Here is a 15174-nt window from a genome sequence, read left to right as displayed (position 1 = left end):
TAGATTTTTGGTAAAGTTTTTAAAGGAAAACCCTTTTTTTTTTTTTTTTTTTTTGCGGTACGCGGGCCTCTCACTGTTGTGGCCTTTCCCGTTGTGGAGCACAGGCTCCGGACGCACAGGCTCAGCGGCCATGGCTCATGGGCCTAGCTGCTCCGCGGCATGTGGGATCTTCCCGGACCAGGACACGAACCCGTGTCCCGTGCATCGGCAGGCGGACTCTCAACCACTGCACCACCAGGGAAGCCCAACACACTAATTTTTAAAAGTTTCTTTGGATGAAGTTTTATATCTGTAGCTATTGATGCCTGCTGATAGGTTTATAATTTAGGGCTTCCCTGGTGGCGCAGTGGTTGAGAGTCCGCCTGCTGGCCCGCATACTGCCAAAAAACAAAAAAAAAAAAAAAAAAAAAGTTTATAATGTAGAATAATACTGATGATAGTCAGTGATTTAGTGTCTTTTGTTAAGGAAACTGTAACAATATTTGGGGAATGAAACTACTTGGTGATCCCAGAATTGTATATTTCAGAAAAAAATATGTAATAATGTTGAGCACAGAGAGAACATGAGGGATGTTTTTCAAAGGTATTACAACTGTATGGAATTTTGGAAGGAGAGATAATGGATATCTGAGAATAGTTAAATTTTTTGATTGTTTAGATCACAGTATCTCTACTTTCCTAAAGTTCTCATTATTAATTCAGTCATTATTTAAATTATTTATTTATTTATTCAGTCAATTACAAGTGTTTATTTTGCATCATCATGAAAACGTGGAGTTGAGTAGAAGGTTAGCATAGCCGTCAGAATTCCTATGAAGGCAATAGAATGAAGATGGAGAGGCTTTGTTATTTGACACAAAATCAGTGAGATTGCAGTGATGATACCTAGCTGCTGGTAGAAATAACAAAAAAAAATTGAAATCTGCTCTTGTGTTTTGTTTTTAATTCTAGCTCCAATTTCAATTATATTATTCAATTTAAATTAAAAGTACATTCTTTCCTTTATTTTTCTTTCATTTCTTTCTTTCTTTTTCTTGTATAGGAAAAATTTGAATCCATTAGAGCAGAGTTACAAGTATAAATGACATTTAGGGATAGGGAAAAAGAATCTGATTGTGCTATATATAGAGAATATACTTCATTTCCTACATCCATTGAAGACTGAAATACACGATTCATCTCCAAAGAGAGGGAGGGATGGGAAGAAGAGGAGCATCTGAGAAAAACAGAGTAGTTATGATACTAATGCAGAAGCATTTTGACTAATGCTTGTGCTAACCAGTATGATCTCAAAGCTCACTAAATATCACTGAATTAATATATGCTATGTATAAGCAGTGAATATTCTGCTTCTAGCTCTTACCTGAATAATTGCCAAACCCTACTGCTAGGTTGTTTCTCAAATTCTTTTTCTTTCTTCAGATTATTTTTTCTGACAGAATGAATATATAGTAAAGCAGCGTTATTTAACTGATGAAATTTTATTTTCATGTCAAATTTTTAGTTTTATAATTTTCTAGATTTTTAATTTAGATTCAATGCTAATGCTTTTAAATTTTAAGTTTAAATATTACAATAATTTTGGGAAATGATATGAGCTTAATTGTAATTGAAAAATAGATTTTTGCATATAAACACACATTATGGTTGAATTCTCTTTTTTTGTATCATTCTTAAGATAATCTCCTAGTATTTGAAAAATAAGAGCCTACTGTATTTGGTATAATTAAGACTAATGCTGTGATTTCAAAATAAGAACGTTAGTATTTTTAAAATTCAAAGAATATTTTCATTTTTCTGAAAAAGTAAGCATATTTTTGTGACCATGTTGTTACTATGATTTTATTCTTTAAAATCTAACAAGCAGAATTCTTCCATAAAGAAGTCGAATAATTTAACATATAGTTTTGGGAAACTTAAAATTCATTGAGAAGATATATCCAAACACATTCATATATCCAAATAACTGGGGGCTTAATTGGATATATTATCTGTACATTTTATAGGATTCTTAGAAAAAAATCAGTTATTTAAAAATTTCTTTGAAATAGGGTTATTTTTATTTAGATTTAGTTTAAAAGTGAAGTTATGAAATGCCACCAGATTTTTATACAGTTTTCAATAGATTTTAAAGAAATATTCCTAAAAATGGTATTGACAATTCCTAGAAATGGTCATTACTAGACTTGAGATGATTTTAATAATACTGTAGGAGTACTTATTACTATCAATCCACTGAGTCCTTTGTGTCATGACTTACAATGCTTGAATCTACTGGCTGTAATATTGACAATACTAATCAAATTCACTTTCACATGACATTAAATAAACATAACATCACTTAAATCCTTGAATAGGTTAGAGAAAAATATTTTCAGAATTTTGAAAGAAGCAAAAATACAAAATACATTAAAAGACATACAAATAAATTCTATTAAATTATGAGTAGTAAGTTTAACCTATTAATAATATAATCTTGTCAAATAGACATTTTAATAAAAAATAATCAAATATTAAATGCTTTATTTGTTTTAAATATGGTTAAAATCATGTAAGTGATTACATTTTATTTTAAGTTATTTTATTATATTACATTTATTAAATTCTTTTATTCTTAAATTACATAAAATAAAGCCTATTTTGAGTGAGTGCTATAAGAGCTTGTGAATTTTATTTCAAGTTTGCAAATACTTAGTTCAAATAAAATAACATTAATTTTAGAGTTAAATGTTTTGCCTTTGCACTTCCTTGGTGAATATTATATACAAGAGGTAATAAAATTGTTTAGAAAAAGACTCTTAAAACTTAAAATAATGCAATTCAGTTCTATTTATGAGTTTCAGTAGTTGAAGCTGTTTTTGAATTTAATTCAGTTGGTACATTCATGAAGAAAAAATACTTAGGTTCATCTAAAATTATTGGCTGTACAACTATAGTATTTCTTTGTATTAATTTTACTGAACATAGGACAACAAAATTGAATATAATATATCAGGTCATTTTAGTAAAATAACCCCAATATGTACTTTAGAATAACTACATAATTGTCCTTTGTGGCTATTAAGAAAACAAAAATCTGTTTCACAATGAGAAATTTATTCTTTTCTCCCTTGAGCAGCCTTCATTTCTCACATTAATTCCATCTGGGCATCATTTTGATGGGAGAAGGGAAGAGTGATAAAGAGAATATACTTCTGAGGAAAACAAAATTAACGAGGGACTTGAATGAGTGTGATGCCTTTGTGAGAGCAGAAAGAACGTATTATAGAGATGTGGGAAATAAGGCTCAAAAATTCTTTGGTGCCATTAACAGAGTTGGAGAAAGACATACATATTTCTTGAGCATGTATAGTGTAATATATGATTTTATATGAATAATCCTTTTTAGTCCAAAGATTCTACTTAACTGGTTATGGACTAGAACTAGTAAACAGCAAGACAATATGGGGGCCTCAGTTTACAAGGCAAGAAAGTCCATAAACATAATACCCCACAACTCTGACTCCAAGAGATGTTTAGGTCACTGGTTCTCATAATGTGGCCCAGGAGTGCTAGGATTCCCTGAGACTCTTCCAAGGATTCAATAAGCTCATAACCATTTTCATTAGAATACTAAAATGCTCTTTGACTTTTTTCACTTTCATTCTCTCATGAAAGTGTAGGAGCTGTGTGCTAGGCAAAAAGTGTTGTGCCTAGCTGCTAGCAAGGCACATCATAGAAAATAGATAAATGCCAGCTGAAATTAATAAACTATATTGAATAAATGAATGTGCTGGAAATATGTACAATGATAGGCTCACAGTGAGAAGACTGATACAACTATTTAGAAAAGACAGTTGCTTAATACTTTTAATGTAATGTAATATAATTAATGCTTTATATGTATAATTAAAACTAGGTAAATCACATACATTTTGGTTGTAAAAATCCTTTAATCCCACCTAAGATACCCTCTGTTATCTGGTATATACATTTATGAAAAAACAAATAATATTACTTTTCTCGCTATAATGACTTGTTCATGCTGGAAGTATTTTGGAATCAAATAGTGAGAACAGTTAAGCAAGTTTGTTTGTAGGTTGGTAGCTTATATATGCCTTCTAAGATAAAATATTTACAAACAAGTAGAGAGTTTCTGCTTATATGATTTAGAATTACTTAAAATCTTCTGTCCTTTATCTTATATCCATTCAGGACATGAATGAAGTTTCCAGCTTTATTCATGGTTCAAAGAAAGGATGCAGTGACAACAAACTGAATTACCCAGCTTTTACTCCTGGTAAATTTCATTTAACTATCTCCTTACCATTAATTGAGAACAATTATCTTTATTTACTGCTAAATTGTAGCATATATTTCTAAATCACAAACTTTGATATAATTTTGAGACCCTGAAATAACTGTGCTATTTTGTTTACTTTTTTGTTTTATTTCTGGCCAAAATATTTATGTCTAAGAGAAGGAGCGTGTTTTTAAATTTTGGTGTAGATTATTGATTTGTCTTTACCTCTGATGAACTGCCCATGATTAAATGATTAATGAAAAGAAACAAAATTTGTTTGAAATCATAATTTAAGTGATCAAAAATTTTCCTTGAGCACTTTGCTTTAAGTCTCTGCAGTTATTAGATGTACCTGATGTGAATACTTACATCTCGCTTATTCCAAAAAGCATTTTTTCATCATTAAAATCGGTAAAAAAAATTTCACCAAGGAAAAAAAAGTGCTCTGAGGGGAGTAGATTATTATAAGGACATCTGAAGAAAGATAACAATAATTATCACAGTACAATATAAGCCTGCAAATTAAAGCACAATAAAAACTGAACAACAGAGATTTAAATGATTTGTTATTGTGTAACAGATCTACATGTATGGAATTAGGTTATATTTAAATAAATTATAAAGCTTTCAAATGGGTCTATAGTTATATGATTTATAATAAATATATATATATTTATATATGCATGTTAAAGTCTATTTTCTCCATGATTTATTTATTACTGAAGTTAGGAAACAGGGTATTCATAATTGTAAGTGCAAATGTAGTTGTTAATCAGTAAGAGTAAAGGGTGAAGACCCAACTGGAACTTAGCATAAATTGTTGCCTTTCATTACTTTTTAACTAAATATGGTATTACATAGCACATCACGTAAGGATTATAAAGTTTAAAATGGCAAAATATTCCTTAAGAAATTATTTCTTATATTTTTTTCTAAGATATTCTTGACAAAATCCTGTATTCCAAAACAATTTGCATGGATGCTGTGCAACACTGGGGGAAACAGTATGATGTTCACAGCCTCTATGGATACAGTATGGCTATAGCCACAGAGAAGTAAGTGCAATTTCACTCAGAAAGCCCTTTAATATTTATTGTCTAGAAACATATTTGGTAATTTACATATAGCGGAAAATAACAAGAGGAGGAAAGCAACAAAAGATAATATTTTCATGGTGAAAAATTAGGGCATTAAACGCATCGCCTCTTTTACTAATCTTCACAAATTTGAGACTTAGTTATCAAGAACTACATGATATATGAATAAAACTGATTCTTTTTTAATTCATAAATTGAAAATTTCCTTCCAAATTTTGATTCAGTTTGGTATCTCTGAATATGTGCTCTAAGCATGAAATTCACAATTGGCCTGAGAGAATGATGCTTCTAAAACAAGTATTTATTTTTAAAAAACAAGATTTTCAGGCTTCTGCACAAGAGACCCTAAGCTGAGGTGTCAACACAGTTGTTTCATAGGAGGAACTCTGGTCTGAAGGGCCAGGTGTGAGGCCTCAGCATTGAGCCCCCTGTAAACAAGTGAAACTAGGTTTAAGCACAAAGGAAAAGAAAAAGTTCTTGAGACCAGGAAATCCAAGATCAAGGTGCCTGCTGATCCAGTGTCTGAACTTGGCTCACACAGTTATGGAGGCTGGCAAGTCCAAAATCTCTAGGATGGCTCAGCAAGTTGAAGACCAGGGTCTTGGTGCTCCAGCCTGGTGTCAGGCTTGAGCCTCTGAGGTGAGAGAGCTGAGCTTAGGACACAGGACCACCAGAGACCTCCCAGCCCCACATAATAACTGGTGAGAGCTCTCCCAGAGATCTCCATCTCAAAACGAAGACAAAGCTCCACCCAATGGCCAGCAAGTTTCAGTGCTAGACAACCCATGCCAAACAACTAGCAAGACAGGAACACAACCCCAGCCATTAGCAGAGAGGCTGCCTAAAATCATAATAAGGTCACAGACACCCCAAAACACACAACTGGATGTGGTACTGCCCACCAGAAAGACAAGTACCAGCCTAACCCAGCAGAACACAGGCACTAGTGCCCTTCAGCAGGAAGCATACACAATCCAATGAACCAAACTTAGCCACTGGAAGCAGACACCAAAAAAAATGGGAACTACGAACCTGCAGCCTGCGAAAAGGAGACTGCAAGCATAGTAAGTTAAGCAAATTGAGAAGACAAAGAAACACACAGCAGATGAAGGAGCAAGGCAAAAACCCACCAGACCAAACAAATGAAGAGGAAATAGGCAGTCTACCTGAAAAATAATTAAGAGTAATCATAGTAAAGATGAGCCAAAATCCTGGAAATAGAATGGAGAAAGAAGAAAAAAAGTTTAACAAGGACCTAGAAGAACAGAAGAGCAAACAAACGATGAACAGCACAATAAATGAAATTAAAAATTCTCTGGAAGGAATGAAGAGCAGAATAACTGAGGAAGAAGAACGGATAAGTGGCCTGGAAGATAAAATAGTAGAAATAACTACCTCAGAACAGTATAAAGAGAAAAGAATGAAAATAATTGAAGACAGTCTCAGAGACCTCTGGGACAACATTAAACACACCAATATTAGAATTATAGGGGCCTCAGAAGAAGAAGATAAAAAGAACGGGACTGAGAAAATATATGAAGAGATTATAGTTGAAAACTTCCCTAATATGGGAAAGGAAATAGTCAATCAAGTGCAGGAAGCACAGAGAGTCCCATACAGTATATATCCAAGGAGAAATACATCAAGACACATAATAATCAAACTATCAAAAATTAAATAGAAAAGAAAAAATGCTAAAAGCAGCAAGGGAAAAACAATAAAAAAACATACAAAGGAATCCCCATAAGGTTAACAGCTGATCTTTCAGCAGAAACTATGAAAGCCAGAAGGGAGTGGCAGGACATATTTAAAGTGATGAAAAGGAAAAACCTACAACCAAGGTTACTCTACCCAGCAAAGATCTCATTCAGATTTGACAGAGAAATTAAAACCTTTACAGGGAAGCAAAACTTAAGAGAATTCAGTACCACTAAACCAGCTTTACAAAAAATGCTGAAGGCACTTCTCTAGGCAGGAAACACAGAGAAGGAAAATACTTACAATAACAAAACCAAAACCATTGAGAAAATGGTAATAGCAACATATATATAAATAACTACCATAAAAGTAAATGGATTAAATGTTCCACCCAAAAGACATAGACCAGCTGAATGGATACAAAAAACAAGACCTGTATATATGCTTTCTACAAGAGACACTGTAGAATATCCCAAAGATCGCTGAAGAAGTCAAAGATGAAATCAAAAAATACTGAGAAACACATGACAATGAAAACACGATGACCCAAAACCTATGGGATGTAGCAAAAGCAGTTCTAACAGGGAAATTTATAGCAAGAGAAATCTACCTCAAAAAAGAAGAAATATCTCAAATAAACAATCTAACCTTACACCTAAAGCAATTAGGGAAAGAAGAACAACAACAAAAAAAAAACCTACAAAGTAGAAAGAAGGAAAGAAATCATAAAGATTAGATCAGAAATAAATGAAAAAGAAATAAGGAAAGATAGCAAAGATCAATAGAACTAAAAGGTGGTTCTTTGAGAAGATAAACAAAATTGATAAACCATTAGCCAGAGTCATCAAGAAAAGGAAAAAACTCAAATCAATAGAATTAGAAATGAAAAAGGAGAAGTAACACTGACACGGCAGAAATATGAAGGATCATGAGAGATTACTACAATAAACTGGACAACCTGGAAGAAATGGACAAATTCTTAGAAAAGCACAACCTTCAAAGACTGAATCGGGAAGAAATGAAAAATATAAAGAGATGAATCACAAGCACTGAAATTGAGACTGTGATTAAAAATCTTCCAACAGGCAAAAGCCCAGAACAAGATGGCTTCACAGGCGAATTCCATAAAAACTATAGAGAAGAGCTAACACCTATCCTTCACAAACTCTTCCAAAATACAGCAGAGGGAGGAACACTCCCAAACTCATTCTATTAGGCCACCATCACCCTGAAACCAAAAGTAGACAAAGATGTCACGGAGAAAGAAAACTACAGACCAACATCACTGATGAACATAGATGCAAAAATCCTCAAAAAATACTGGCAAACAGAATCCAAGAACACATTAAAAGGATCATACACCATGATCAAGTGGGGTTTATCCCAGGAAAGCAAGGATTCTTCAGTATACCCAAATTAATCAATGTGATAAATTGAAGGAGAAAAACTATATGATCATCTCAATAGATGCAGAAAAACTTTTGACAAAATTCAAAACCCACTTATGATAAAAACCCTCCAGAAAGTAGGCATAGAGGGAACCTACCTCAACATAATAAAGGCCATATATGACAAACCCACAGCCAACATCGTTCTCAGTGGTGAAAAATTGAAACCATTGCCTCTAAGATCAGGAACAAGACAAGGTTTTCCACTATCACCACTATTATTCAACACAGTTTTGGAAGTTTTACCACAGCAAACAGAGAAGAAAAAGAAATAAAAGGAATCCAAATTGGAAAAGAAGAAGTAAAGCTGTCATGTTTGCAGAAGACATGATATTATACATAGAGAATGCTAAGGATGCTACCAGAAAACTAATACAGCTAATCAATGAATTCGGTAAAGTAGCAGGATACAAAATTAATGCACAGAAATCTCATGCATTTCTATACATTAATGATGAAAAATCTTAAAGAGAAATTAAGAAAACACTCCCATTTACCATTGCAAAAAAAAAGAATAAAATATCTAGGAATAAACCTACCTAGGGAGACAAAAGACCTGTATGCAGAAAACTATAGGACACTGATGAAAGATACTAAAGATGATACAAACAGATGGAGAGATATACCATGTTCTTGGGTTGGAAGAATCAACATTGTGAAAATGACTATACTACCCAAGGCAATCTATGGATTCACTACAATTCTTATCAAACTACCAATGGCATTTTTCACAGAACTACAACAAAAAATTTCACAATTTGTATGGAAAAACAAAAGACCCTGAAGAGCCAAAGAAATCTTGAGAAAGAAAAAGGAAGCTGGAGGAATCAGGCTCCCAGACTTCAGACTATATTACAAAGGTACAGTAATCAAGAGAGTATGGTACTGGCACGAAAACAGAAATATAGGTCAATGGAACAGGATGGAAAGCCCAGAGATAAACCCACGCACATTTGGTTACCTTATTTTTGATAAAGGAGGCAAGAATATATGTTGGAGAAGACAGCCTCTTCAATAAGTGGTGCTGGGAAAACTGGAGACCTACAGGTAAAAGAATGAAATTAGAACACTCCCTAACACCATATACAAAAGTAAACTCAAAATAGATTAAAGACCTAAATGTAAGGTCAGAAACTATAAAACTCTTAGAGGAAAACATAGAAGACTCTGTGACGTAAATCATAGCAAGATCATTTTTGACCCACCTGGAGAAATGGAAATATAAACAAGTGAGACCTAATGAAACTTAAAACTTTTGCACAGCAAAGGAAACCATAAACAAGACCAAAAGACAACACTCAGAATGGGAGAAAATATTTGCAAATGAAGCAACTGACAAAGGATTAATCTCCAAAATATACAAGCAGCTCATGCAACTCAATATTAAGAAAACAAACCACCCAATCCAAAAATGGGCAGAAGACCTAAATAGGCATTTCTCCTGAAAAAGATACACAGATTTCCAACAAACACATAAAGGATGCTCAACATCACTAATCATTAGAGAAATGCAAATCAAAACTACAATGAGGTATCACCTTACACCAGTCAGAATGTCCATCATCAAAAAATCTACAAACAATAAATGCTGGAGAGGGTGTGGAGAAAAGGGAACCCTCTCACACTGTTGGTGGGAATGTAAATTTATACAGCCATTATGGCGAACAGCATGGAGGTTCCTTAAAAAACTAGAAATAGAACTACCATGCGACCCAGCAATCCCTCTACTCTGCATATATCCTGAGAAAATGAGAATTCAAAAAGATTCATGTACCATAATGTTCATTGCAGCTCTATGTACAATAGCCAGGACATGGAAGCAACCTGAGTGTCCATCGACAGATGAATGGATAAATAAGATGTGGCACATATATACAATGGAATATTACTCAGCCATAAAAAGAAATGAACTTGAGTTATTTGTAGTGAGGTAGGTAGACCTAGAGTCTGTCATACAGAGTGAAGTAAGTCAGAAAGAGAAAAACAAATACCATATTCTAACACATATATATGGAATCTAAGAAGAAAAACGTCGTTCTGAAGAACCTAAGGGCAGGACAGGAATAAAGACACAGATGTAGAGAATGGACTTGAGGACACAGGGAGGGGGAAGTGTAACCTGGGACGAAGTGAGAGTGACATTGACATATATACACTACGAAATGTAAAATAGATAGCTAGTGGGAAGCAGATGCACAGCACAGGGAGATCAGCTTGGTGCTTTGTGACCAGCTGGAGGTGTGGGATAGGGGGGGCATGAGTGAGAGGCAAGAGGGAGGTGATATGGTGATATATGTATACGTATAGTTTATTCACTTTGTTATACAGCAGAAACTAACCATTGTAAAGCAATTATACTCCAATAAAAATGTTAAAAATAAATAAATAAATAACAAAAAAATGACAAGAGTTTCGATTAATATATAGGTTTCTATGTATTATCTCACAAATTAATTCTCTAATGGAATGTGTTGCTTGTATATAAAAAAGGAGCATGATACAAAACAAAGGAAGGGGACAATCATATATTGATTGCCTATTCTTTTCCAAGCATAGTATAAGGACCTATAATGCTATAGTTAATAAAAACCAGATTCTGTGTCTATAAATTTAAAATTTTCTCATAATTAGCTGTATTCAAATTTTAATTCAAAACCATATTTGGTCCCAGATCATACCATGATATCAGAATTTTATACAGTATCTTCATAGTGTTTGTTTACTTAACAGAGCATTATATGTCATGGAGTATAAGTAAGTAAATTCTAGAAAGAATAAAGAGCACTATAGTTCATATATAAGTAATATTATAGAAAAAGCACATGAGAATACTATTATACTTTTACTATGGTAGTCGATAACTTTAGATACTGAATTAAACTTTTTTATCTTTTTTCTGATTATTTTCCAATTATGGAAAAAATTTGTCAACAACATTGAGGTACCAATAGTGGTGAGATGAATAATGCCAATATTGGTGGATGAGGAACTTCTAAGAACAAAATAAAATGCCTGTCAAATATATTAGTTTTATTTCAACATTGCTTGATAATATTTGAAAATGCAGATATTAAGGTATAATTAACATCATTGAACCACAAAAATGTGTATTGTGTTCAAGTTCAGATTACTATATTTTGTATTGTAAAAATATTTTGTAGTGTAAAGAGATTTCAATGTGTTTAAATCATACATTTCAAAAACAAATATTGAGTGGATACAAAAAAGCACATGCTTAATTTGGTAAAGAATATTATTCAAAGTTTAAGTCTTTTCTAGAAGATTTCTTTTCTCTGTGTTTGATCAGAATGCATTTAACTAAGTAAATATTTATAGTTAAATACAAAATTAATATAAAATATTGGTAAAATAGTTGCAAATATTATGGCTTGGCTCTAGGAGCTGTAATACATGCATTGAAATTAAGATTTTAGAATTTATAAAATCAATATTATTTTAAAGTAAATGTTATTTATTAATTTGATTTTGTTTTAGAGCTGTACAAAAAGTTTTTCCTAATAAAAGAAGCTTTATTCTCTCCCGGTCAACTTTTGCTGGATCTGGAAGCTATGCTGCACATTGGTTAGGAGACAATACTGCTTCTTGGGAACAAATGGAATGGTCTATTACAGGAATGCTGGAGTTTGGTTTGTTTGGAATACCTTTGGTAAGTGGTGTTATACCATGTTATTTATAAACACTGTAATTACAATTAATTTTGTAGTATTATCATCAATGATTTTCAATAAAATGATTAAAGGTATGTGACAGAAAATTTAAGTCTTTATTCCTAAGGAATTTATGAGGAAAATAAGATTGTGGATGATGTCTATAACACTCAAGCCATTAGAATAGAAAAACAGAATGAAGAAAATTCAATCAAATCAAACTAATTCATGAAACAAATGTCAGTATAAACAATGTATAGAAAAGCTTATATAATAAATATAAAGAGAAAATGGTAGAGAAAAATCCAAATTTGGGATTGTAATAAAAGTAAATATCAAAAGTCTAGATATATTTAAAACACTAGACTGTCAGTTTAGGTTAAAAAAATAAAGCTCTTTCCTCTATTTAAAAGATAAAAAATAATGACAGAAAATTTTCAAATTTTTAAAGCAGAGAAAACTTATATATGCAATTCTAAACATAAGAAATTTGGTAAGTCTCTATATCAAGCAAAAACAAGAACTATGTAATTTCATATTCAACACTAAAGAGTGTCATTACATAACAAAATAAATGTAAAACATTTAGAAAATTATAGTTGTTCATTTATTCTTTCATATTCATTGAACCAAATGAAAACCAAAAGCAAACCAACAAAAAAAAGCTAACACACACACATACATAGCATCTTGAATTTGGAAAGTAAAAAAGCACATTACCAAATGATTCACCAAAATAAACTGAATGGAAATGAGAGGAAAACCTTAAAACTGAAAGCTAACAATTGTACTTCATATCAGAACTGTGGGATATCAGCTAAATTGGTATTTAGAAGAAAAATTTTGACCTTAAATGTTTAGATTATAAACAAAGAGTTGAATATTAATTAATGAAGGGCATGAATTAAGAAGATGGAAAAAGAAAAGCAGAATAAACCTAAAGATGTAGGTAATGAAAATAAGAGAAGAAATGGATGCAATGAAAGCAATGTCTCTAGAGAAAAGTTAACAAAGTACAAAGGTGACTCTGAAAGTTTGAATAAAATAGACCAATACATGGCAGGTTTTGTGCAAAAAAAGAAGAAAAAAATAAGCAATGTTAAGATGTATTTCATTTTATACTATACAGTATAGCAACTAATTAATACACAATAACCAGGAGTAAATATTCAAACTAAGTGTAGGACTTTTTAAGAGAAATTTTAATAACTTAGTAAATTAAAGATATACCATTTTCGTGGAAAAGAAGTCTCAATATACTAGAAATATGCATTCTCCCCAAACTATTATCCAAATTCAGCGATATTCCAATTTAAACTATACAGGGAATTTGAAGAATATAAAAGATTATTCTAAACTTCATATGGAAGACAATACAATTTAAAGGAGTAGAGAAGAACACAAGTATTTGCCTTACCAGATAAAATAATAATATAACACAATGATACTTAACTGTGAATATTCAAATAGATTAATATTGCAAAATAGGACATGGGCCCGTACATTAATGGAAATTTGTTTAATGGTAGCACTATCACTGTAGATCAGTGAGGAAAGTATCAACCATTCATATGGACAATTGATTATCCATTTAAAAAATAAAGTAAAATGGCTCTCTGTCTCACCTCATACCCAATCGATGTGTGAAAATTAAACATCTTAGAAGAAAATGTAAGTGGGTAACTTTATGACATTAGGTTAAGAGAAGTATTTCATAAACAGAACACAGAAGGCACAAATAATAAAGATACATTAATTTGGTTACAACAAAATGAAAACTTCTGTTCATCAAAAGTCTGTTTTAAAAAGTTAGAAATAAAACGTTTCTACTACTGGAAAATTATATTTTCAACTTGTGTAACCAACAAATGATTAGTATTTAATTTGAAGAACCTACTATAAATCTGTAGAAGGTAAAAACAGTAGAAAAATTAGCAAAGGATATGTACAAGCAATTCTATAGAGCGAGAAATCCATATGGATTCAATAAAAATATGAAAAAAAATCTCAACTTTCCTAGTAATCAGGGAAATGCAAGTAAAAGCTTTGGTAAGATACATTTAATATATATAGGTGATAAAAATTAAAAGTCTGAAAATATCAGCAATTGGCAAGAAAATAGAGCAATGGCAGCTTTTACGTACTGTGACTGCTTATAAATGGTAACAACCAGTTTTGATTAAACAATGTACATTTCCAATAAATCAGGAAAATAATCCTATATATATATATATATATATACACATATATATTACAGAATAAGACTACATTTTACATATTCACAAAGAAATCTATATAGACACTTCATAGAAGCATGTTTTATAGTGATGGGATCCCATACAATAGAGAACTACAGCCATATTAACATAATTGAATCTCACAAAAGTAACAGAGAAAAAAGTGAAATACAGTGTAATGCATACAACATGCCATCTATACAAAGTTAATAAGCAATGCAAAACAATGTTATATATTGTTTATAGATACATATATACTATTTAGAAAAATAAAGAAATGCTTGTAAACAGTAAATATTGAGGGTAAGTTAAGGATAATAGTTTTTTTTTTGGTTTTTTGGTTTTTTTTCCCCCTCTGGAGGGTCCTTGAATGATGAGGAATGCAATTATATATGAGCATACATCTGGCAATTTTTTAAAAACTATTTTACTCCTACAGTAATATATTATAAATAGGAAAAGTCAAATCATAGGTGTTGAGTTTTCGATTAAGAAGCAGTACATTGGGCTTCCCTGGTGGCGCAGTGGTTGAGAGTCCATCTGCCGATGCAGGGGACACAGGTTCGTGCCCTGGCCCGGGAAGATCCCACATGCCGTGGAGCAGCTGGGTCCGTGAGCCATGGCCGCTGAGCCTGTGCGTTCGGAGCCTGTGCTCTGCAACGGGAGAGGCCGCAACAGTGAGAGGCCCTAGTACCACAAAAAAAAAAAAAAAAAAAAAAAAAAAAAAAGAAAAACTTTTAAAAA

General features: G+C 32.2%; 1 protein-coding gene across 1 annotated transcript in view; it reads left to right on the top strand.

The window, feature by feature from the left end:
* Window positions 1-15174, top strand: part of SI (sucrase-isomaltase) — a 99156-nt gene that overhangs the window by 25241 nt on the left and 58741 nt on the right. The window contains exons 13-15 of the mRNA XM_024763611.1: window positions 4195-4279; window positions 5220-5337; window positions 12021-12192. Coding sequence (XP_024619379.1) covers window positions 4195-4279; window positions 5220-5337; window positions 12021-12192 — 375 coding nt within the window. The remainder of the gene's footprint in view (window positions 1-4194; window positions 4280-5219; window positions 5338-12020; window positions 12193-15174) is intronic.

This window comes from Neophocaena asiaeorientalis, unplaced genomic scaffold, assembly GCF_003031525.2.
Source record: "Neophocaena asiaeorientalis asiaeorientalis breed wild unplaced genomic scaffold, Neophocaena_asiaeorientalis_V1.1 scaffold395, whole genome shotgun sequence".
NCBI lineage: Eukaryota > Metazoa > Chordata > Mammalia > Artiodactyla > Phocoenidae > Neophocaena > Neophocaena asiaeorientalis.
This window is presented reverse-complemented; position numbering and strand designations above follow the sequence as displayed.